At 44.6% G+C, this 22,446-nt stretch overlaps 1 protein-coding gene across 1 annotated transcript in view; it reads right to left on the bottom strand.

Moving 5' to 3' along the window:
* The window catches only part of DNAH2 (dynein axonemal heavy chain 2), a 123,877-nt gene that overhangs the window by 20,124 nt on the left and 81,307 nt on the right, over window positions 1-22,446 (bottom strand). Inside the window, exons 39-65 of the mRNA XM_027857034.1 lie at window positions 21,816-21,943; window positions 21,231-21,383; window positions 20,779-20,904; window positions 20,346-20,564; window positions 19,692-19,809; window positions 19,370-19,506; window positions 19,019-19,156; window positions 18,773-18,931; window positions 15,273-15,425; window positions 14,932-15,023; window positions 14,468-14,666; window positions 13,912-14,136; window positions 12,837-12,941; window positions 12,015-12,203; window positions 11,383-11,468; window positions 10,674-10,804; window positions 10,368-10,517; window positions 9,714-9,881; window positions 9,186-9,346; window positions 8,809-8,948; window positions 8,240-8,372; window positions 7,964-8,103; window positions 4,879-5,089; window positions 4,015-4,131; window positions 3,673-3,814; window positions 2,585-2,754; window positions 2,307-2,423 (exon numbers count right to left, since the gene is read on the bottom strand). Of these exons, the coding sequence (XP_027712835.1) occupies window positions 2,307-2,423; window positions 2,585-2,754; window positions 3,673-3,814; window positions 4,015-4,131; window positions 4,879-5,089; window positions 7,964-8,103; window positions 8,240-8,372; window positions 8,809-8,948; window positions 9,186-9,346; window positions 9,714-9,881; window positions 10,368-10,517; window positions 10,674-10,804; window positions 11,383-11,468; window positions 12,015-12,203; window positions 12,837-12,941; window positions 13,912-14,136; window positions 14,468-14,666; window positions 14,932-15,023; window positions 15,273-15,425; window positions 18,773-18,931; window positions 19,019-19,156; window positions 19,370-19,506; window positions 19,692-19,809; window positions 20,346-20,564; window positions 20,779-20,904; window positions 21,231-21,383; window positions 21,816-21,943 (4,007 nt within the window). The remainder of the gene's footprint in view (window positions 1-2,306; window positions 2,424-2,584; window positions 2,755-3,672; window positions 3,815-4,014; window positions 4,132-4,878; window positions 5,090-7,963; window positions 8,104-8,239; window positions 8,373-8,808; window positions 8,949-9,185; window positions 9,347-9,713; window positions 9,882-10,367; window positions 10,518-10,673; window positions 10,805-11,382; window positions 11,469-12,014; window positions 12,204-12,836; window positions 12,942-13,911; window positions 14,137-14,467; window positions 14,667-14,931; window positions 15,024-15,272; window positions 15,426-18,772; window positions 18,932-19,018; window positions 19,157-19,369; window positions 19,507-19,691; window positions 19,810-20,345; window positions 20,565-20,778; window positions 20,905-21,230; window positions 21,384-21,815; window positions 21,944-22,446) is intronic.

The following is a 22,446-nucleotide window of genomic DNA, read 5'->3' as shown; positions in this document are numbered from 1 at the left end:
GATTTGCACCCTTGAGTTCACTCACTCAGTCAATCAACAAACATAATTACCTATTATGTTTCAGACGCAATACTAGGCAGTCGAGCTACAAGTCAAGATAAAAACATTTCTAGCCCTTAAAGAACTTACGTTCTATTCATATGGCCCTCTGAATATATTACTATATACTGAATATACAAAATAATTAAAGGGGAAGGGGAAAGGAAGAGAATAAGCATTTATGTAGCACCAACTAGGTGCCAGGTACTATGCTAAGCCTTTTACAAATATTATCTCATTTGATAATGAGGTAGGTGCTATTACTATCCCCATCTTATAGGTGAGGAAACTGAAGCCAAAAGAGGTCAGGTGATTTGCTCAGGGTCACATTCTGAGGCTGGATTTGCACTGAGATCTTCCTGACTCCAGGCCCAGTGCTCTATCCACTGTATCACTTAGAGCTAGGATGAGGAGAAGGGAGGAGCTGAGAGTAACTCTGAGGTCACAAACCTGGGAGACTGGAGGAATGGTTCAATAGAAAAGTTTGGGAGAGGAGTAATTTTGGGGGGGAAAAGCTAATGAGTTTCGTTTCAGACACGTTGAGTTTGAGATGTCTCTAGGACATCCAATTTGAAATAAATGTCTGATAGGCAGCTAGTGATGTGGAACTAAAGCTCGGGGTAGCAACTGGGATTGGATACATAGTATGTCACTTTCATAGAGATGATAATTCAACCCGTGGGAGCTGATGAAGTTACCAAGAATGTACAGAGAGAGAAGTGAAGAGGGCCCCGGAAACAGAGCCTTAGTGGACATCTACAATTAAGGAGCATAATGGAGAGTGAGAAGAAGTGGTGAGACAAGCAGGAAGAGAAACAGGAAACAATAGGGTCACAAAAACCTAGAGGAGAGAGAATCTGTGAGAAGACAGGGAGGGTGGTCAATAGCGTCAAACGCAGCAGAGAGGTCCATAAAGATGAAGAATGGGAAAAGACCATCCGTTTTGTCCATTAAGAGATAGTTGGCGGGTTGCTTGCTGTGGTGGGGAGGAAGAGATAGAATCTGAAACTCAAAACTTTAAAAAATGTTAAAAATTGTTTTAACATGTAATTGGGAAAAATATTACTTAAAATGTAAAAAAAAAAAAAAAAGATTGTTAGTGTGCAGTCTCAGCTAAATGAGACAGTCTGCAAAGGGCTGGGGAGTGAGAAGAGAGAAGTGAAGGTAGTAAGTACAGAGAGATTTCTCCAAGAGTTTGGTCAAAGGAGGAAAGATATGAGACAATGCCTTGGGGGGGGCGGTGTTGTCTAGTGAAGATTTTTTTTAGAATGGGAGAAACTGGCCATATTTAAATGCAGCAAGGAAGGAACCAGTAGATCAAAAGAGATTTAAGATTAGAGGAGCAGGATGGTATGTGACTGAAGAAGAAATTTGCTGGAGAAGGCAGCAAGGGATAGAATCAAAGGCACATGTTGATGGGCTGATCTTGACAAGAAGAAGGACCACCTTCTTTTATTATATAGTCTTATATTGATAAGAGACTGGGGAATGGAGAATACAAAGGGAGATAATATCAAGGGATTTAAAGATGAAGAAAAAAGGTGAAGGAGCTCATCATGAATGGCCTGAATTTTTTTCATCCTTTCTTTTCATTTGCCCCTTAAAGACCCAATTGAGCCCATCAGCAGAGATGTGATCAGAATGCCAGTGGAGATCATCATACTCCCAGTTGTTCAGGCATCCGGGGTAGGAAAGGATAGGAAGAAACTTTTGAGACAGTGTTGTATCCTCAAAAAAACATTGGCTTTGGAGTCAGAATCACCGAGCCCATGAATAGCCCTGTGGCCTCTGGCAATCACTTCACCTCTGGGCTTTAATTTCATCATCTATAAAATGAGTTGTACTTCGTGAGGTCGAAGGTCCTTGCCAGTGCCAATCATTCCATGATCTACATTTGTCAGGAAGATCGGAAGTCAATGTATCTGACTGCCAGGATTGGTGAAGAGTCTCCTAACTAAGTGTAAATAACTCCTAAGGAGGTTCCCAGCTCTTCCATTTTGATGTAATAATAATTATCTATTGGATTACCCATGGGTAACTCCTGAATTAATCCCTGGAAATCCCACCAATGGAGATCCCTTCTTGACTCTCCTTAGCATCCCGATGCTCAGTGTGCTGGGACAACCTAGATCAGAGATGGATCCACACTAGGGATGTGGGGGCAGAGGCAGGGATACATCGTGGTAGGCTGTGGGGCAAATGGGGATTAGGTGGGGAGAAGACGCCTTTGTGGAGGAAGGTGAGGAGAGTTGTAGTGAAAGCCTAACCTCCCGAAGCTTCTCCTGGGCTTCAGCTAGTGCTGCTTGCTTCTCCTGTAGCTGGGCCAGGGCAGCATTCATTCGTGCCCTCTTAGGTTCCACCACTCGATAGAGACGCCCATACAGCTGAAGAAAGCAATCAGGTTGGGGAACATCCCTGCTTACACACCCGCTGCTCATTCCTCTTTTTCCCTGTCTTTACTTCTCCCAGTTCTCTCTTCCCCCAACCCTTTCTTCTCCCTCCAGCCTCTCTCTTTCCCCCTCCTCTTCCCCAGCCTTGACTTCACCTCCATGGCCCGGACCCACATGCAGAGAGATCTGGCAGCAAGAGAGACTCGGCCTATGATGTCAGGCTGAAAGTCAGGCTGGGCACAAAATGCTCCAATCTTCTTCAGCACTTTATCCGAGATGTTGTCTTTGTCAAAGTTGATCAGCGACTTGATGAAGTTTTGCTCCCCTTTGGGATGAAGGAATTTTGGCCAGAGGATCTGGTCCAACGCATGCTCCCCCCTCCACCCCCAAAGCCTGGACATGGTGACCTTTGCTCTGGGATCAGTACCTCTGTCACTCTCAGTGCTCTTCTCCCTCTTCCCCTTGCCCCCACTCCATATCTAATCAGTTTTCAAGTCTCATAGTTTCTATCTTTGTAACATCTTTCCTATATGCTCCCCTCTCCAACACTGCCACCACTCTGGTGCAGGCCCTTGTCACCTCACACCTGAACTACCCTAACAGCCTGCTGTTTTGTCTCTCTGCTTCAAATCTCTCCCCACTATTTTCCATCTTCTACTCAGATATCAAATTGATCTTCCAAAAGCACAATGATCATGTCACCTCCCTATTCAATCAATTCCATTGGCTCCCCTATTGCTCCTGGTATAAAATATAAAATCCTCTGTTTGGCTATTAAAGCCCTCCATAACCTGGCCTCCTCCTACCTTTCCAATCTTCTTACACTTTATTCACTCCACATACTCTGCAATCCAGTGGCACTGGCCTCCTTGCTTCTCCTGGCACAAACCACCCTCCATTTTCACTGGCTGTCCCCTATGCCTGGTACTCTTATCTTCATCATCTCTGCTTCCTAGCTTCCCTTCAAGTCTCAGCTAGCTAAAGTCCTACCTTTTCTAAGAAGCCTTTCCTGATCCCCCTTAATCCTAGGGCCTTCCCTCTGTTGATTATCTCCAATCTTTCCTATATATAGCTTATTTGTACATAGTTGTTAACATGTTGTCTCCCATGCTTGGAGCATAGTAAATAGGTGATAAATGATAGTTGACTGATGGACCCTTATCAAGGGATCATCCTTCTGCTCTTACTCAAGCAACCTCCACTTCAAACCATGCTTTCAGCAACCTTTGGCCTTCCCCTTTACCTAGCTGCCTTTTGGCCTCTGCCCAGGTGGGCTCATTTCCACGAAGGATCATAACAGCTTGCATCACTGTTTCCACTTGGGTGGGTGGCCGTCCATATGATTTGATCTCTCCAATGTCCTTCTTATTCAGAGATTCTAAAGCCTAAGAAGTAAAGATCAGCTCAGCAGGCAGGGTTCATTGGGTGGGACCTAGCTGAGGGCTCCACCACTCATACTCACTCAAGGACTAGACTTGGGGCAGTGCTGCTGAGGTCTGTAACAGGGAGTATTAGCAATAGCCACCCTTTGCCCCACCCCCACCCCAAGTTTTTTTTTTTCCCTCCCAAACACACTCCTGGGTACCCTCATGGCTTCCTCCAGTGCAGGCAATGCCTCCTCCAGGTCCTTCTGGGCATTTTCTGCCAGTGCTTTGCACTTGACTTCCTCCACTGCAATCTTCTCACTATTAGCTGTCACAGCCTAGCGGTAGGGAAAAAGCAAGGCTCTTGGCTCTACCCCCTTCTCCAAGCTGTTAAGGTAGTTAGGCAGGCAAAGAATTTGAGAGAATGTGCAACAAAGGAGAAATTGCCCTGGCTCCCACCTGGTCTTTTCCATAGACACAAACACATAGATTGCCTCTGTCTTCTTTGTGTTTGTTCTTTCCTAAGGTACCCCAAATGGGTTGGAATTGGGATTCCATTCCAAGATGAAAGTGTCCAGGCAACTCTGTGAGTTTCAAAAGGTACAAGGGAGGGCTTCAAGGCAGATAGTAAGGGGACTCTCCATCACACGGTGCAGACCCTTAATTGATGAGTTCCCCTCTCAACCTAACCCCACCAAACTTCCACAAGGACCCATGTTCCAAGAAAGGGCTCCTATTATAGGCCAAGCCATCCATATCACAAATTCCTGAAGAGGATTCAAAAGTGAAGCCTATGCAAACCCAGGAAATAGTGTTCCTTTTCATCAGGATGCCCTAGGAATAAGACTTCTCCAACCAAAAGCAATACTTCCCTTCACTGGACTCTTATTGTACTCTGTACCTCTCTTATGCACTTATTTTTAATTTGAATATGACTAATTATTTATGGGCTTATCCTACCTTTCCTACTTAAAGGAACTGAGATCATACCTTACTTATCTCTGCAGTCAGGTAAATAGCCAGCTCTAAACATGCTCTAAGCTGAATTGGAGGGGTAGGGGCAGGGGCAATTGCCCTTTCCAAACCTTTTGCTGCTCATCAGCTTCTCGCTTCTGCTGCACAATGATAACCAGGTATTCTTCACACTGTTTCTGGAACTCTGCCACTTTTTGCTTGGCCTCTTCAAGCTCCAATGACATCACTTGCACCTTCTCCCGAGTTTCATCGATCTTAAACAGCCCAGTTCGAAGCTTATTAGCTTGGTCTAATAGTTCCCGCTTCTTCTCTGCCAGCAATCTAAGGAGCAGAGGAGGGTTATGGTCTTAAGAGGGAGCTTGTCCCCCCTGAAAGGATCTAGTGACAAGCTAGGGTTGGGATCTCAGAGAAAAAGGGACCAGGAAGCTGGTATTTCTTGCCTTCAGCCAATATGAATTTCAGAGAGGTGATTGGATCCAAAGCACTATTTCCCCACCAGCCCGTCAAACCACTTCAGGGTATCCTAAAGATACTCTTACTGTGTAATAATGTTCTGGGTTTCCTCAGCCCTCTCTACCAATTTTGGGATGTCAGGTGGGAAAAGTAGACATAGCATTAAATATGGTGAATAAAGGCATGAGGATGCCTGGGAGTGCATGTATCTATTTTATTCAATAGTATCCATCGTTCGTTCTCAAAACCTTCCTGTCTTGACTCTTCCTTCTCCATCCATAGTCAGGCATCAACTCCCATCAATTCTTTGATGGGTATGTTACTTGAATTTGTTACTTTCTTTCCATTTCTATTGCCATCTCATCAATTCAGACCTGGATTATCACATTATGACTACATTACTACCATAGCCTCTGAATCTATGCTTTTCAATCTACCTTGAGCACCACTGGATTAATTTTCTTAGAATACTATTTTGATCCTGAACATTCTTGCTCAAAATTTTTTAAAAAATCTCTCCATTAACTACAGCCTGAAATCCTTAGCATGGTATTCCAAGGTCCTACACAACTGGAAACAGAATCATAGCGTATTAGAGATACAGGGACCTTATAGGTCTAAGGGTGTTCTTAGGTCATCCAGTCCAACTTTTACAAATGAAGAAACTGTGGCCCAGAGTGGTTAAGTGACTACAGATAATGCCATGAAGCCTCTGCTTTACCCCGGCTGGTCTAATCAACTATTGTCCATAATACCCTTCCTTTTCCTTTCTACCTTCTAAGTCCTACCCATCCCATCCACTTCCTCTCTGAAACCTACCTCCCACGACCACTCCAACCCACAGTGATCTCACCTTTTTCTGAACTCTTACAGCACACTTACCTGTCTGCATGACTTACTTGGCACTTAATTAGTTATTCCAAGTCCATACCTAAGTCCAAAAGCCATGCCTTCTCTGAGAGGTGCATGAGGCTGTTTTATGAACAAAAGTACTAAAGCACCATGAGTACTAAAACTAGAATTACATTTAGATGTGTCTGGAATGGAATTTGTTAAGCTTTTATGCTAAGTACTAGGGATATTAATAGAAAAGCAAGACAATCACTGCTCTCAAGGAGTTCAGTCTAATTAGGGGAGACAACACATCTAGGAGGATTCAGCTGTAGGGCAGATGAAAAGGCCTGGAGGTCTTTAAGGTAAAGAGGCAAGGTGGATGACATGTATGTATGTATGTACCTGGAAAATGAGAAGCTGTTTCATTATTAGCCTGGGAATGTTTAGAGAAAGAAGGAGAAGGAAAAACTTAAGGGATCATAAATTGTCTTCAAGTACTGGGATTTGTCCTTCCCCATCACTGAATTGGCAACACTGGGGTAGAATTTGAAAAGATGCAAATCTTAGTTTCATGTATGAAAAAAAAAACTAACAACTAGGGAGTCCAAGAATGGAATAGGGGGCCTCAAGAGGTGGTGAGTTCCTGATTATTGAAGGTCTTCAAGTAGAGACTAGAGGACCACTTGCTGGGGATAGTAGGGAAGAAGCCAGGGCAGAGTCAGAAGGTAGGGAGGGCAGGCATCAAGGAAGCTGGGGGAAAATCAAGTTACCATCCAGTGAGGTAACTGGGGGGACTGAGAACGTTGTTAATGTCCTCTAACCTGTGAAGGTACAGATTGGACCAGGTGACCTCTAAGGGACTTCCTAGCTCTGTGAATCTGAAATACTATATACTATCTTTTATTCATTAAAAAAAAAAAAAACAAATCTTTCCACATTTATTAACGACCTCAAGTTCAGAGCCTTTATTTAATACGTTTATCCATATCAAGCACAGTATTTACTGTCCTATCACTGATAGTACTGATCTAATAAATGTTAAATGAATGGGATAACAACTCATTTCTGTAGCACTTCATGGTTTAAAATATACTTTGCTCATGATGTAGGTAATGCAAACAGATTCTTCACTATATAGATAAGAAAACAGTTTCAGAGGGGTTAGGTGATTTGCCCAACGTCACACAGCTATTAAGTGTCAGAGTTGTTACATAAGATAGATACAACATATTCAGCTGGAGACAGGAATTAGATAGGCAGACAGTTGGATATGGAGGTGGAAAGCAGCTGGGTAAATTCTGATTTTCAAAGGTGTCTCACAGTCTGAAAGAGACTATGAAACGTAGGTCCAGAGAATGGAAACAGCCAGTCAAATGCTGGAGCGGGGTCAAAACTGAGGAACACATTAGAAGATTAGGAGGCTGACAAAAAATGCTAATCCACTTTCAGAGAGAAAACTGACGAACTTTCTGAGTGCAGAGTGAAGCGTACTTTTTTCACTCTCTATTTTTCTTGTTTTTGTTTTTGTTTTTTGGCAACATGGCTAATATGGAAACACGTTTCACATGACTTCACTTGTATAATGAGTATCATATATTTTCTTTTTCAATGGGTAGGGAAGATGCTGGAGGAAGGGGAGAGAATTTGGAACTCAAATTTTTTTAAATGAATGTCAAAAATAAATTGATAAATGAATGAATGAATTTTTTAAAAGATTATGAATCTTGATCTCTTTCTTTCTGTCATGAGCTAAAGAACTGAACCTCCCCCATCCCCTTCCTCAATCCACCATGGTCCACCATCTCCCAAACTCTCTGGCCCCTCTGTTCCTCAGTATTTCTCACAACATTTCTGACAATTTCCTGTCTCACATATACAGATCCTTTTAACTGCCCCATGTCTTCATACTTTTTGTATCCAGAAACGAGCTCCAGGTAGTTGGTGGGGGTGACATAGTTGTGTCTTCGAAGCTCCAGCAGCATTTTCTGGGAGTAGCGGGCCACCGACCAGTGCATAGTAACGAAAATCTTGGCAACCTTCTTGTGGATCTAAGGGCAGTAGGGGCAAGATGTGAGGGGGGACAGGAAGGATGGGAAAACTGAAGGAGGAAGGACAACAGGGGCTAGAAGTGGAGGAAGGGACAGAGGTAGTCAGAGATGCTATTATAAGTAAAAGAGTTCTCACATTTTCCTCAGTCCCAAGGTCCACACCCATGAGGTATTTCTCAGCCACCTCCAGCAGGGCCTCACGGGGCCACTCAGAGAACCAGTTGATAGTTGTACAGTTCACCAGGGCTGGGTATTGTCTGATCCAGTTCCTAAGGGTAAGGGGCAGTATAACCCAACTAAAAGGTCCAACCCTGGCTTCCCCAACCCTTGGTTATTCTCCTAGTACCTGGCTTTACACATGTACATACATGTAGCCATTTCCCTGAGGTAACCAGGCACATATACAGTCTTCAGGCCTCTAGTTCTCTTTCCCAGTCTTTGCTTATTTTGAGGACCACACTCTCTTAAATCATCCCTCCCATTCCAACCTCAGCCCCAGACCTTCACTCAACTCTCTCCTTCCCAGCTTCTGGTGCTCCTAAGAATCTAATGATCCTGAAAGATGATGAAGCCTATTTGAGGGAAAGAGATGTGCCAGAAGAGCCAGGGACAAAGCAAGCAGGTCTCAAGAGAAAGCAGGGAATCAAGGGAAGGTCCTCAAAGAGAGGGTATGAGACTCACAGAAAGGACGTGAATGGGACTCACCTGAAGGGATCCCCCACAGGGCTGAAGCAAAGCACAATATGCAAATTGTTCCTCACACGTTCAATGAGGTAGGCAAAGAGACTGTCTGAGGTCTCAGGCACCTGATCCTGCTTTGCCTGGTCTATGATCTGTTTCTGGATCTAGAGGAGAAGCCATGATAGAGTCAGAAGGGCAGGCACCAAGGAAGCCGGGAAGAAAGCAAAGTGGTGCAGATTCCAGTGAGGCAGCAGGGGAACAGTCTCTTTCAGGAAAAGGGGATGAGAAAGAACAGCCTGGCAACCTAAAATATGGCCCTGCTGGGGCTTTATTTATTGTAGGGTCAGGTGTATGTGGGGGAGGTGGGTTTGGCTGGTAGGAAACGGGGAATAGGTTAACACCTCTTCAAACTCATCACTTTTGTAGAGGTTGGGGACCTCGCCCGAACTGAGAATGTTATTAATGTCCTCCAGGAATGACTCATCAGCAATCTGTGTGTCCACAAAAAGGAAGGAGGTGGCCTTCATTTCTACCCCAGCCTGGTAGTAGAGACTCTTGATATCTGTGCATGGGAAGGAAGCAAAAGGGAGAGATTACAACACACCATTCTCAGTCTTCCACCATGACCTAGCTCTATGGTGACAGAGAATCTAGTAATAGAGAGGGCCCCAAATCACAGGTCAGTAGAGGACAGAAAAAGCGACAGATTTACCTTTATTTCTTTTCTGGGACCCAGAATTCTACCCCCTCCTCCTAGCAGCTTCTGGTTCTCTTTACTCTGCCCTTATCTAACTCAGGGTTGAAGGTATCACCTGTTTGCCCAGTTCCCAACAATGCTCAGTCTAGCTCCTACTTCCCCTCAAGAAACCAGGCAACCTCAAGCCCGAGGTCTTTCTTATTTCCAAGACTCAACTACTGAGCAGCCTCACCGTCCCGGAACTCCTGCTTTCGGTAATACTTGGTAACTTCAATTTGGAAGGTAATGTAGTCGCAGATAAAGGATGCCAAACGGGCAAGGCTCTGGCGCCCACTGCCTCCAATTCCCACCAATAGCATGTTACCTCGAGGCTGTCCGATGACCCGAACTATCCGTGTGACTGTGAGGATGTTGAAAGAGATTTTACATAGCAGGACCACACATTCAATAACTGTTAAATTCTCAGTGTCTCATCCTAGAAAAAGGAGTGCCTGACTCTGGTGTAGATACCACCAAGAGAATTAGGTAGGGCAAGACTTAAGCTCTCAGGGCAAAGAAGGTCACCTGCTCAAATATGAAAGGGCTCATTCTCCAGATACCATATTACTATGTGTAGAATTTTCAGAGACTCAGGTTCCTACTCTTCTCTCCTCATCCAGAGCAATACAGCAGCTAGTTCCCAGCCCCTTCAAAAATACTTTTTTTGACCAACTGGGGAGTTTACTATGATCACTAGGTCCTATTTTCAATGAAAAAACTAACTTCTGCCCTCCAAAGCAACACAGGGCCAGGAAGAGGATAGAAGTTTATGGACTCTAGTTAGGGGGATGAACAGAAGGAAACCCCCTTTCCCTGCATGATAAGGATGGAAAAGGGGAAAGCTCACTGTGTTCAATGGCCTCGCGGAACAGCACCAGCTGTATTTGCACAACCCCAGGGGACAAGTTGTACTCATCTAGTGCAGTCTCCATGGCTGTCTTCAGTAATGTCAGATCAACTAGGTCTTCATATACCTTGGGCTCCCTCATGAAATCCCCTAAGCAAAGGGAAAGCAGAACCTCAGTGCCTGGTCCTCCCCTCCCCTCCCCTCAGCTACTACTCCAAGACTGAAAGGTATAGAATATAGTCCCCAGCTTTCACTCTGATCCTTGTGTCCCCTCAAAATTCCAGCACCCATAGACTCCAAACTCACCAAAGATGGGTGGGTGCTTGTTAGGACAAAGGTTATGGTAGGTGAGGTCAAAGAAAGTTCCAAGTTTTTCATTCAGGATGCTCACAAAGGCCTCAGTGTCTATTGTATCCACCAGTCGATCAGAGAACACTCTGTTGGGAAGGAGTCAGAAGATGGGGGGCGGGTTAAGAATAAGATAGAAACGGGGGATAATTAAATTGCAGGACACTGTGCTAGGTGCTGCAGATACAAAAAATAAAAATATCCTTAAGGAGTTTATAATCTAGTAAGGAGAGATGAAATGTACACAAATAACTATTAGAAATTAAGTGCATGGAAAAGGTTGTGTGGCCTAAGAGATATAAAGAGGCATTACTTCTAACTAGGGAGGAGGATCAGGGGAGGCTTCCTAGAGGAAGTGGCACCTGACCTGAGCCTTGAAGGAAAGAAACAATTTCAATAGATAGAGATAGGACAGGGATTTCCATTCTAGGCACTGGGGCATGTCTTGTGCAAAAGCATAAAAGCAGGTGAGGGTGGAATAAGACCTGGGAACAGTAAGATATGGGGAGTAGAGTAGGGATGGGGAAAGGAATAAAGGTGTAGAGATATTAGGGAATAGGGATTTAGAGAAGGACACAGATGTGATAGAAAGAACAAGGCTAGAATTGGGGGGCCAGGGCTAGAGCTGAGGAAGACTTGGGCTGGATTTAGGTATGGAATATCTCACCTGAAACACTCATGTATCCAGAGTCGGGTGATGCTGGCCTTGGTATCATGGAAGGCCTTGTCGGCTCTAAGCATGCCCTGGAATACCTATTGGGGGGATGGGGATATATGGATCAAACATTTATTAAGTGCCAGCTGTGTGCCAGTCACTGTGCTAAGCACTTTTAACATATTATTTCATTTGATCCTCACAAAAACCCTGGGAGGTAGATCCTATTATTATCCCCATTTCATAGTTGAGGGCAGACAAAGGTTAAGTGACTTGATCAGGGTCACACAGCTAGTAAGTGCCTGAGGCTAGGTTTGAGCTCAGGTCTTCCTGACCTGCGGACCAATGCTCAATACACTGCACCACCTAGCTGCCTCAAAAATGGCCAACTGGGATTAGAAACACAAAATAGACAGGGAGCTGGTTTAAGATTTGTAAAGCATTTTACAAATATTATCTCACCTAGTTGCTTCTAGGGATAAGTACTGGAACAGGAAGGAAAAAGGGATGGGATAAACTGAGTTCAGTCCTCTAGAGCACAGTGGAAGAGGAGATCTTTGGGTTGGATTGGTCCACTTTAATGGGTCTGATGCGAATGCTGAACAGGCAGAGCCACATTTTAAGAGGGGTAGGCTGATTTTCACCTTAGAAATATCTCGAAGGTTGAAGAGGTAGTGAATCTTAGCAGGTGTGGGAAGGAAATGTTGTACCACAGTGTTGTAAACTTCTAAGGTGGCTTCAGTCACCACATTCCCAATGGGCTTTACCTCTTCCTCAAAGTCCTGAAGCTTCTGATTGATCATGGTACCAAAGATACGGAGAATCTGGGATTCCTAAAGACACAGAATATTGATTCGTTGGGCCCTCCTTTCCCCAGATGTCTGATCTTCTTGTTCCCAGTCTTCCTGTTCTTACCTTCCCCAGTCTTCCTAGGATCCCCCATCTCATCACAGAATAGTGATTTACATAGTTTTGGACTTGGAGTCAGGAGACCTGGTTTCCAAAGCTGTCTCTGCTACATGTTACCTGGTGACCTTGGGCATATCACTCAAAATGATGGGGTAACACTAGGTGGCTTCTCCAATCCCTTCCAGCTCTCTATCTCTGAACCTATCTATGATCACTGGTGCTAAAGGGTGGTTCAAGGGGACCCCTCCCTTCTCCTGGGACTACAGATCCCTGAACAGCTCCCAGCACGAAGCCCTTAAGGGTAGCTTCAGAGCACTACAGAGTCCATCAGGCAAACAGTCCAAACCCTCCTACACTATAAGTCCCAGCACACAACTCATTCTTTCTCAGTTGGTTTTTGGTCCGGCTTTCATTCTCCACTAACAACAGGGCTCAAGGGTCTCCTCCTGCCAGCTGCTTCCAATAGGCTGTAACAATTTAGCACTTCATCTTTTCTTTCCCCCCTCAGGTCTGTTCCCCTCCCCACCCTCACCCCAAGACTCCAAAAACTCCCTCACTGTGGGGAAAGTCATGTTGATGAGATGAAATCTACTCTGAAGCCTTGAGGAGATGACTGTCCTTCCGCCCCCTGGAGGTCCCATGGCAGCCATCAGGAACATGTCCTGGTGTAGGAAAGATGAAGGCAGAGGGAGGGTGTATGAGAGAGACAGACTTTGGGAATGGGGGAGGAAGGAAAGAAGTAAGAAAAGGAAAGGAAAAAGGGGTTGTAGGGGAGGAAGTCAGAGAGGGACCGGAAGGGAAGAGACAGACTGGGAATATGAAAGAGTAATGAAATATGAAGGGAGAACAAAATGAAGAAAGGGGAGCTAGTATATGAGTATTTGAACTTGGATGCTAGAGAGAGCTAGGACGAAGTCAATTTTCCTATGTTGCGTGAGGGAAGAAAAAGGAAGTTGATATGAAAATATGTTTAATATGAATGTATATGTAGAGCCTATATCAGATTGCATGCCGTCCTGGGAGGAAGAGGAGGGAGGGGGAGAAAATTTAGAACTCAAAATCTTATGGAAGTGAATGTTGAAAACTAAAAATTAATTAATTAATTAATTAACTTGAAAAAATAAGAAAAAGGAAGTTGAGTCTCAATACTATGGAAGAAAAGGAGGAACAGAAGGTAAGATGCCTGGGTCTTCGAATAGAAGGAGGTCCATTCTTCATTTGTGTTTAGTTAGCAAGTGGATAATTCTACCTGTTACCTTGGAGTTGACCACCCAGATGATGGGAGGTAGCTAACAGGGCAAAAGAAGTATCAAAGCAGGAGATAAAGGACCCTTGGATAATTGGCAGGAATGGGGAAGACAATTCTGGGAGGAGAATAGTGATTGGAGAAATAGTTTAGAGTGACAGAACTGGGAAGAGAGTGAAAGCTGAAGATTAGGGTTCCTTGGTCTCTCAGGGGAGAGAGTTAATAGCTTAAGGGGCAGATACTTAGGTCTTAGAAAGGGATATTCTGAGGGCATGGGAGAGGAACAGGAGCTAAGGAGCTTAACAGTGGAGTTCTGGGGATGGAGCAGAGACTGGAGGGATGGGGGAGAGTGGGAGGCATTAGCATCAAGGTTCTAGGATACTCACTCTGATATGCTTAATGGTCTGTTTTCCCCGGTCATACCAGAAGCCATAATCAATCCAGAGACGTATTAGCTCTAAGGGTGGCTGAGAGCCGAATGTGTCCTTGGCTGGCATGTTCAGGTCATCCATGAAGGTGATCATGCTCTTGCCTCCAAATGGTACATATACACCCTTTGTTCGCTTCTCCACACGGCTTTCAATGATGCTTTGCACATTGTTGGATGTGGTCTGTGGGAAAAGCTTGGGATAGAGGACTGGGGTGCCAAACAGAGAAGAAAACTAGGGTATTGGTGCAGAGGAGATGCAAGGGCTGATAGGTCTAAGTCTCTGAGGAAAATAAGAGCTTGGAGATCTTGAGGACCTTTCCTATGCATTTATCTCATTCTAACATGAATTCTTTTCTTAATTAGACTGTAAGTTTGAGGTCAGTGACTGTGTGATTTTTCATCTCTGTACTCCCAGTATTTAGCAGAATGACTCAAATATACTAAGCAATTAGTAAATTAGTAAATTAATTTAATTAGTAAATTAAATTAGATTGCCTGGGTTTTCCACTAACCTGAGCAGACATGTTGACAGTGAGCACAGCCCACTGGCTGGTGGGCAGGGCCTGCAGGACACTTTGAGCAATGGATGTCTTGCCTGTGCCCACAGGACCAACTAGCAGGATCGGGTTTTGGCTGGCTACGAGGGTACTCACCAAGTAGTTGTATCGGACAGTGTCCACAGTGGGCACCATGATCTTATAGAAGGGGGCACTGGAAAGGAGGAAATTAGTTTGAGACTCTGATTCCACTTCTCTCTTTATTTCACTCGTTTCCAGGCCCTAGCCCCTACATCACTAAGCTCACCCCCCAAGTAGAGCCCCAGAATTATGTCTTTAATCCAGAGAGCCCATTTTGGGTTTCAAGATGTGCCTCCTTGGAACCACCACTCTTCTCTAGTCCCTGAGCTTTGCTGTTAGTCAACACATTTTCTCTCTAGGTCTTGCCCTTCCCAACCTATCCCATAGCCTGCCCTTACTTTGGGGGATATCGCCAACTCTTGGGCAACTTTTCCTCAAATGTCATCCAATTCTTCATCTTGGGGTCCACAAAGTACTCAAACACTGTGTCCTAGAAACCAAAGAGAGGCTATCTGTCAGGTCTAAAACCCTCTCCCCAGCATTCCCATGTTCAGTTTTAGGGCTCATATTCTAATTCGAAGACGATGGGATCAAAGAAAGACAAAGCTGAAAGCTAGGTCAGACACTTGCTTCTCAAGCAGTCTTATAAGTGAGGCATATATGAGGGGTCTAGGTGGGGTGCAGAGAAGGGAGAACTGAATGTTTTGAAACAGGCATTTGGGTTCTTGGGTTTGTTGACCTTATTGGGAAAGGATCCCTCAAGTTCCCGGAGGAAACTGTCTATCTTCTTGCGGCTTTCCTCATCCACAGATGCACACACTGACCAAATAAGACTGAATATAAAGTTCATCTCCACCATTGTGGTATAGTTGTCACCATCAGCTGGGTTTACCTAGGAGGAAGGAAATGGTGTTAGAGACATGGGGGATTATAAGGTGACCTGCCTAACCTAACAACCTCTGAAAGAACAGAATGTCACATAGATATAGAGGTTTCCTTCCTTTCCAGGTTCTCTTTGTAAAACCATACAGCTGTGAGTTCTAGACTGATGCATCTAACACTTCTTGCAACTGAGAATATGCTCTGATACCAGGACCTTAGTCCTGAGTCCCCTGTCCAATATGACTCCAATCCAATGAATCCAATGAATATGTTGTGTCCTTTGTATGTAGATAGGATTCTTTTAGCCCACAATAATACGAACCACATTTATATGTTATTTTAAGGTTCACAAAGTGTTCTTCACAACAATCTTGTAAAGTAGGAAGTGTAAATAGTAATATCTCTATTTTATAAATGAGGAAACAGAGGATCAGAGTGGTGATTAGCCCATGGTCAAGTAGCTAACAAGCCAGGATTTGAACCCAGGTCTCCAGAGTCTCTTAACACTAAACCATTCAGCCACTAGAACACTGTTTGGTGATTTGCTAGAAAACGAGAATGCACTATCATTCACACATTCTCACTTAGATTCCCTTTTAACCAACATTTGTGACATAGCTAACCAGGCAGGACTGGGGGTATAGTCAACGGTCAAGGGACAGAACTAAGGTGACAAGACAAAAACCCTCAACTTTGTCTCATATGTACTATTCTCTAGCCAACTAAGTAACCAGCCAGACAATGGATACGTAGAGATGCATGTATATTTATGTAGATACGCATGTATATCAATGTAGATACACATGTATATCCACGTAGATGTGCATGTATATCTAAGCTAACCAGCCAGAAAATGTATATGTATTATACCTATTACGTAAGCTGTCTAGAGGATGTATGAAAGAAAATATTAGGCAGAGTGGAGAACATATTGCTTCATCTATCTATAATCCTGGATTTCATCTTGCCTGAAACTTTACTTATTCCCTAAAATATACTCGCTTCCCCAGCTCAGGAAGCTCCAAATGACTCCTCATTATCCAATGTATGTAGGGGCTCACTAAGGCTTAGTAATGAGCACTGCCTTCTACACAATTGACCTGGGTGAATTTCTCAGCCAATACTGGGAAGGTGGCGGCATAGGATTGGGGGAAATCATATGCCCACTTCCAATCTGCTGCCGAGGCCTGTCAATTTCACCTTTGCAACATCTCTCAAATACCCCTCCCCTTCCCTCTGATACTGCTACCACCCTGATACTGGCCCTCATCACCTCAAAAGTAAGCCAAGTCTTTTTTGGCCAACAACACTGAGGGTCTTTTCTCACAGTTTGATTTTTTTTTTAAAGGGGCCATCTCTTGGCTCACTGAATGATCATTGCCTCACTCAAAGTGAGGGCCAAGGTCTCCCACTGCATCCTGGGCCATCTCCAGTTCTCCTGATTGATATCTGGCCACTGGACCCAGATGGGTCTGGAGGTGAAAGTGAGGCTGGTGACTTTGCAAAGCCCTCCCTCACTCAAATCAAAGTCAACTGCAAGTCACGTCATCATCTCCGTGATATCATGGTCCTCTTCGAGAACAAAGGAAAAAACACAACCTTTGAGTAGTCTGAGCTGCCTGAATGGGGACCCAGATGGCCAATTCCAGTTGGGAAACTCAGCTCATCCTCTCCTTTCCTCTCCTCTCCCCTTACCTGAGGGTGTTCTGCCCAAAGGAAGGTAAATTTTGGTGATAGAAAGCTACCTAGTTAACTTTGGGTTTACTGGCTAGATTTCTTTCCCAAAAACCAAGCCTTAAACCCAATTCAAACCTGATCTCCTAGTTTAGACAACATTAGGTCCCTGCCCAAGCACTACTTAATGGTTATTTTTTGGGCCCTCCAGGCCCAGAGTAAATGTAAATAGTAACTGTTTCTAGAACACAGTAGGTGCTTAATAAGTGCTTACTGGCTCACTGACTGAGTTCTCTTGAGGAATCCTTTGAGAAAGAATAACTGCTAACACCTTGCATACTATAGAATGAGGGAACTGCAACACCCACTTGGGAATGTTCATGATATTTTTATATCATAATAATGTTTATGATATGAAAGGAAAAAAACTGCTGCCACTAAAGATCTTACTAAAATGCAGGAACTCCCAGAATATCCACTGCAGAGACTGGGGAAGGGGAGGAGTAGAAAATAACTAGCTTCCAAAGCTATGACTAATGAAACCTATTAGCCTTGAGGGAAGCATGTGGTTAACAGCAGAAAGATTCCCTCCCCATCATGAACAACTACAGATCATATAGGGAGAGAGGAAAATGGGGACCATATATCCTGTGTGATGAGGGTCTGGTGCATACTCAGATCACCTGAGATAGCATCTGTCTGGCACATGTGCAGATATCGTTTGTCAAGATGGTACCATCCATGTGGAAGACACTAGGGACCTGCTTTTGGGAGAAGCATGAGGACTAGAGAAAGTAAAGATTTTCTGTTGACCAACCATGTGGTTGAGAGGAACTATTTTCATTGGTTGCATAGCTATAATTGTCAGCATCTTCAAAATGGCCAGGGAGAGAGTTAGCATCTTCACTCTCAGTATTACCCTTTTTTGGGGGGGGGAGGGGGAAACCAATATGGCCCTGGTGGGGAGGAGAGAGGAAGCTGTAAGATCCTCCACCCAAACCATATGGTAGCACTATTACTGTGAGTAAAGGAGTTCACCTCAATGCCTGAAACATGAATTTAGCAAAAACCCAAGCTAGTGCTAATTCAACTCAGGCCATTTTGAAGATGCAGACAGTTCTGGTTACACCACCAACGGAAATAAAGCTCCTCCCAACCAGGAGGTAGACAAATACAAAATGTTTAGGCGTGCTCCAGTCCACACAAGTCTCTTTGGAATGAGGTCTCTGGCATCTTCCATATGGATGACACCATTTTAGCAATCTGAAGATATCTGCGCATGCATGAGATGGACACTCTCTCAAGTGGTCATGGCAAATGCCAGATCCCCATTAAACTGATACCCAAAGCCCAACAACATTCACAATAAATTCCTTAGTCTGGCTTCCTGATCTCCCATTACAGACTCTCCTTTTAAAACATCTTCCTTTCATAATTTCATTACTCCAGCCAAACTAATCTCACTATCTCCCATACTTGATTTTGTTCACTCCTGTCTCTCTGTTTTTGTAAAGGCCATTCTTTTCCACCAGCAATACCTTTCTCTCCTCTCTCTGTCTACCAAAGACCTCTCCCTTCCCTTCCCAATTTAGCTCCCAGCTACACCTCCCCACCCAAGGAAGCTTCCCCTGACAAACCTTTACTAGAGTAAGGCATGGTGGATAGGGGGATCTGCCTTCTTACCCCGTTCTCTGGTGTGGCGAGAGCCGAGAAGAGTTTGCAGAGGGAGATGATACCACTGTATTCAGGGACAGCGACCAATTCTTGGCAGTTTTCCTTCTTAAAGGTCAGCGTTTTGTTAACAAATTTGTCAAACATCCGCTGGAGTGGTTCTACCTCACTCTAGAGGTGGGGGAAATAGTTAAGAGATTATGGTCTTACCCTTTCCACCTCCCAAGTCTTCTTTATTTGCCTCAGTTTTTTCCATACCTTTGGTCTCTTCTCCAGCCAGGACTGAACATAAGGTTTCCATCCCAGGTCATGGTAATCAGTATACACCATCCCACAGCGAGACACAGTGGCTGGAGAGGCCACAGCCAAGTTCTCCACTTCAAACAGTAGAGACACCTAAGGATGTAACAAATCATCATGATACCCTACTCTCAGCCTTCTTGCCTCTAACATCAGGGTTCAATATATATTATTTTAAAATCTAAGTATGCTGCCTCTAAGTACAAGCCATTGTCTCTTGGGACCTATGGATTCTACCTCCAAGTTTCTACTTATTTCCATGAAATTTCTATTTCTCAGTGTCCCAAGCATTTTATCCCATCTACATACCTGCTCAGGCATAGAGATACGCTCTCCATTGATAAGGGTCAGCACTTTGTTGTCATCCATTACAGAGTTCATGCTTTCAATCCATAATGTGTCCACAGGACCATCAAAAAGGATCCACTTCTCATCTGGCTTTTCATCTTGGTATGAGAGAGAGGATGAAAGTCTTTCACCTAGTATTCACTCCCCTCAAGGGAGCATACAAGCACATGCTTTCCTGGCCCCATGCATGTCCCTTCCATTCTGTTTCCAGATTCGGGTAGGAAGTCCCTAAACCACTCCCCTCTAGAGGCTAAAGTACTCAGCTCCCAGCTTCTTCCATTACCAGCACAGGCAGTCCGCATAACGCTGGACAAGACACCATCTGTCCACTCATTAGTGTTGAGGTCATATTCACCATACAGTTCTCCTAGAGATACTGCCTTAGGGTTCAAAGGAAACTCCTAAAAAATCAGGAGGATTTGGGGAAAAAATAGAGTTGGTTTAAATATTTTTCAGGTATTCTTTCATTTTCAACTCACTTATTAGACATATTATCTCTGTCTCTTGGCTTCCTTGAAGTCCTAGCTAAAATCCTAATGTCTATAAGGAAACCTTTCCCTATCTCTTTTCATTCTGGTGCCTTCTTCCCTCTATTGATTATCTCCACTTTATCCTGTATATAGCTTATTTGTACATCATTGTTTGCATGTTATCTCCCCTATTAGACTGTGAGCTCCTTAACAGCATTGAATGTCTTTTGCCTTTCTTTGTATCCCCATTGTTTACCACAGTGCCTAATACATAGTAGGATGTTATTGACTTTTAAGTTTATTGACTGAATGACTGGTCTCCAAGCATTCTAATTCCTAGCCCTTAGCTCTCCTTACATAGCCCTTGCTCCCATCCTGAGACCCAAGCATAGCTACTCCCCTCAAGGTTCCACTGTCTTCCTGCTACCTAGATATGAGCCCTTGGTTCCACTCCTCCAGTTCCATACCCTAACAATGTTGAAGTTGGGCTCTCCAGCTCGGCAGAGGGAGGACATGGATGCTTGCAGAACACGCCAGGTGACTGTCTTGGCACTGCCTGTGCAGCCCACAATCATGGTGGAATGACGTGAATTCTTGGTTTCATACAACTGGATAACCTTGGTCATTGTGAATGGTGTGTTCTGTAGCCCCATCCCCCGAAGTTCAAGCTCAATTGTCTCACGAAGCTGAGGAGAGGCAGAAAAATAGAACGTGTGTGAAATCAGGACTATGACCATTAAATCATGACAGGTCCACTAAGGCTTAGGCCACCGTATCTAGAGACACAGTGAAGCTATTACCATCAGGAAAGTGTTTTCCTCTAGTTCTAGTTCATGTGTGTGTGTGTGTGTGTGTAGGGGGTGCTATTCATACCCAGGAAGGTGTGATGAGGCAGAATACCTTGCCATAGTCAATGACAGGAAGCTCAACGTTGGGGAAAAGGTCCTGCACAATTGCATTAAACAATGGAGCATCCACTGAGGTTAGCTTGGCAATGTTCATGTCCCTCATGGAAAGCAGTAACACCTAGAAGAGGAGGGCAGATGGAGCATTATGCTCAGAAAGCAAAAACCTGAGATCCCACTAAATCCTGCTATCTAAAGGTCAGAGTGATCTCTGTAATGAGTATGGACTCAGGGAACACCACAGAGATTAAGTAGAAGCCAAGTTCAGGTTGCTAGGGCAACAAGAAAGTAGAAGACGAGGAACCAAAGGCCAATGGTCAGTGGGGCTAAAGAGAGGGACAGAGTGAGTAATCCTGCAGAGAGGAAGTCACAGATACTCCTGAGGGAGGGGTTAGGGTCAGTACTATGTAAGGTAAGACTTAAGTGCCATCGGTATACAGGGCTCACTTCTTCATCAGCCAGATCAGGCTGCAGTCGACGCTTCTTGCCAGCAAATCTCAAGAGAGAGGTGAGGGCTCGAAGGCCAAAGTCATAGTGGTCCTGCCTGGAAAGCTGCTGCACAGCCAGTGAGTAAAGTGTGTACACTTTCTTAGCCAGGATCTGGATGGAGGAAGGGGGTGGAGAGAGACAGCCAGAAGATGTGACACATATGACACAAGGAAAGATAATGGTATAGGCGGGCAGGGGTGGGGAACCTGCGGCCTCGAGGCTACATGTGGCCCTCTAGGTCCTCAAGTGTGGCCCTTTGACCGAATCCAAACTTGTGAAGTTCCCTACTCCTGGAACTTTTAATTGAGGAGGAACTTATTGGCAGAATACTAAGAGGAGAGGCCAGGTCAGACCTGTCAAACATTCTTGGTATCACTATGGAGTAGAGTTCTCCTCCTTGCTCCAAGTACATATAGTAGGCACAAGCCTCGAACATCATGGAATGGGGTGACCACAAAGCCCAGATATCCTAGGGAGTGGTGCTGCCAGGGAATGAGAGTTGAAAGGGAGGTAAGGACCACAAGAATACAAGAGCATAGATACCTTGCAGTTGCCAAAACCTTCCCCAAACAGAATGATCTCTGCAATGAGAGTGGAATCAGGCACCACCATGGATATGGGGCGGAACATGGACTTCAGGTTGTCAGGAAGCTCTGTACGACCCGCGTAGCCTGAAACAGAGCAGGTTCCAATCCAGCCTCAGCTCTTACCCCAGTCCTAACCACAAAACCACCCCAAAATGTATTCCCTTCTCCAGTTCATACCTGATTCCATCTGTTTCCATTCGTCTTTTGTTCTGTCCCTCCCACGTCCCTGCTTCTTCCTCCACTTTTGCCAGTGACCCCTATCTTTAACCTTGATTCCAAGCCTTTATCTTATAATCCAGTTACTCATTTTTCATCTCTATCTATAGTCCTAATCTCTCTTCAATCCCAACCATCTGTCTCTTCTAGTCCTTAAATCCCTTCCTATTTCTGCTCTTTCCCAGAGCCTTCTTCAAGAACTATCTCCAGGGTACACCCTTGATGGGCCCTGTGTTTTGGAGGACCCAGTACTGCCACAGTGCCTGCAAGATGGGTTGTGGCTGGGGCAGTTAGGTGGCGCACAAGACCATATTGACTTCCCCTCTCACCAGGATTCATAGTAATGAAGATCCCACAGGACCATATTGACT

This window comes from Vombatus ursinus, unplaced genomic scaffold (genome assembly GCF_900497805.2).
Source record: "Vombatus ursinus unplaced genomic scaffold, bare-nosed wombat genome assembly UNPS02011916.1, whole genome shotgun sequence".
Lineage (NCBI taxonomy): Eukaryota > Metazoa > Chordata > Mammalia > Diprotodontia > Vombatidae > Vombatus > Vombatus ursinus.
The sequence above is the reverse complement of the archived record's forward strand: the minus strand, read 5'-3'. Positions and strand labels throughout refer to the sequence as shown.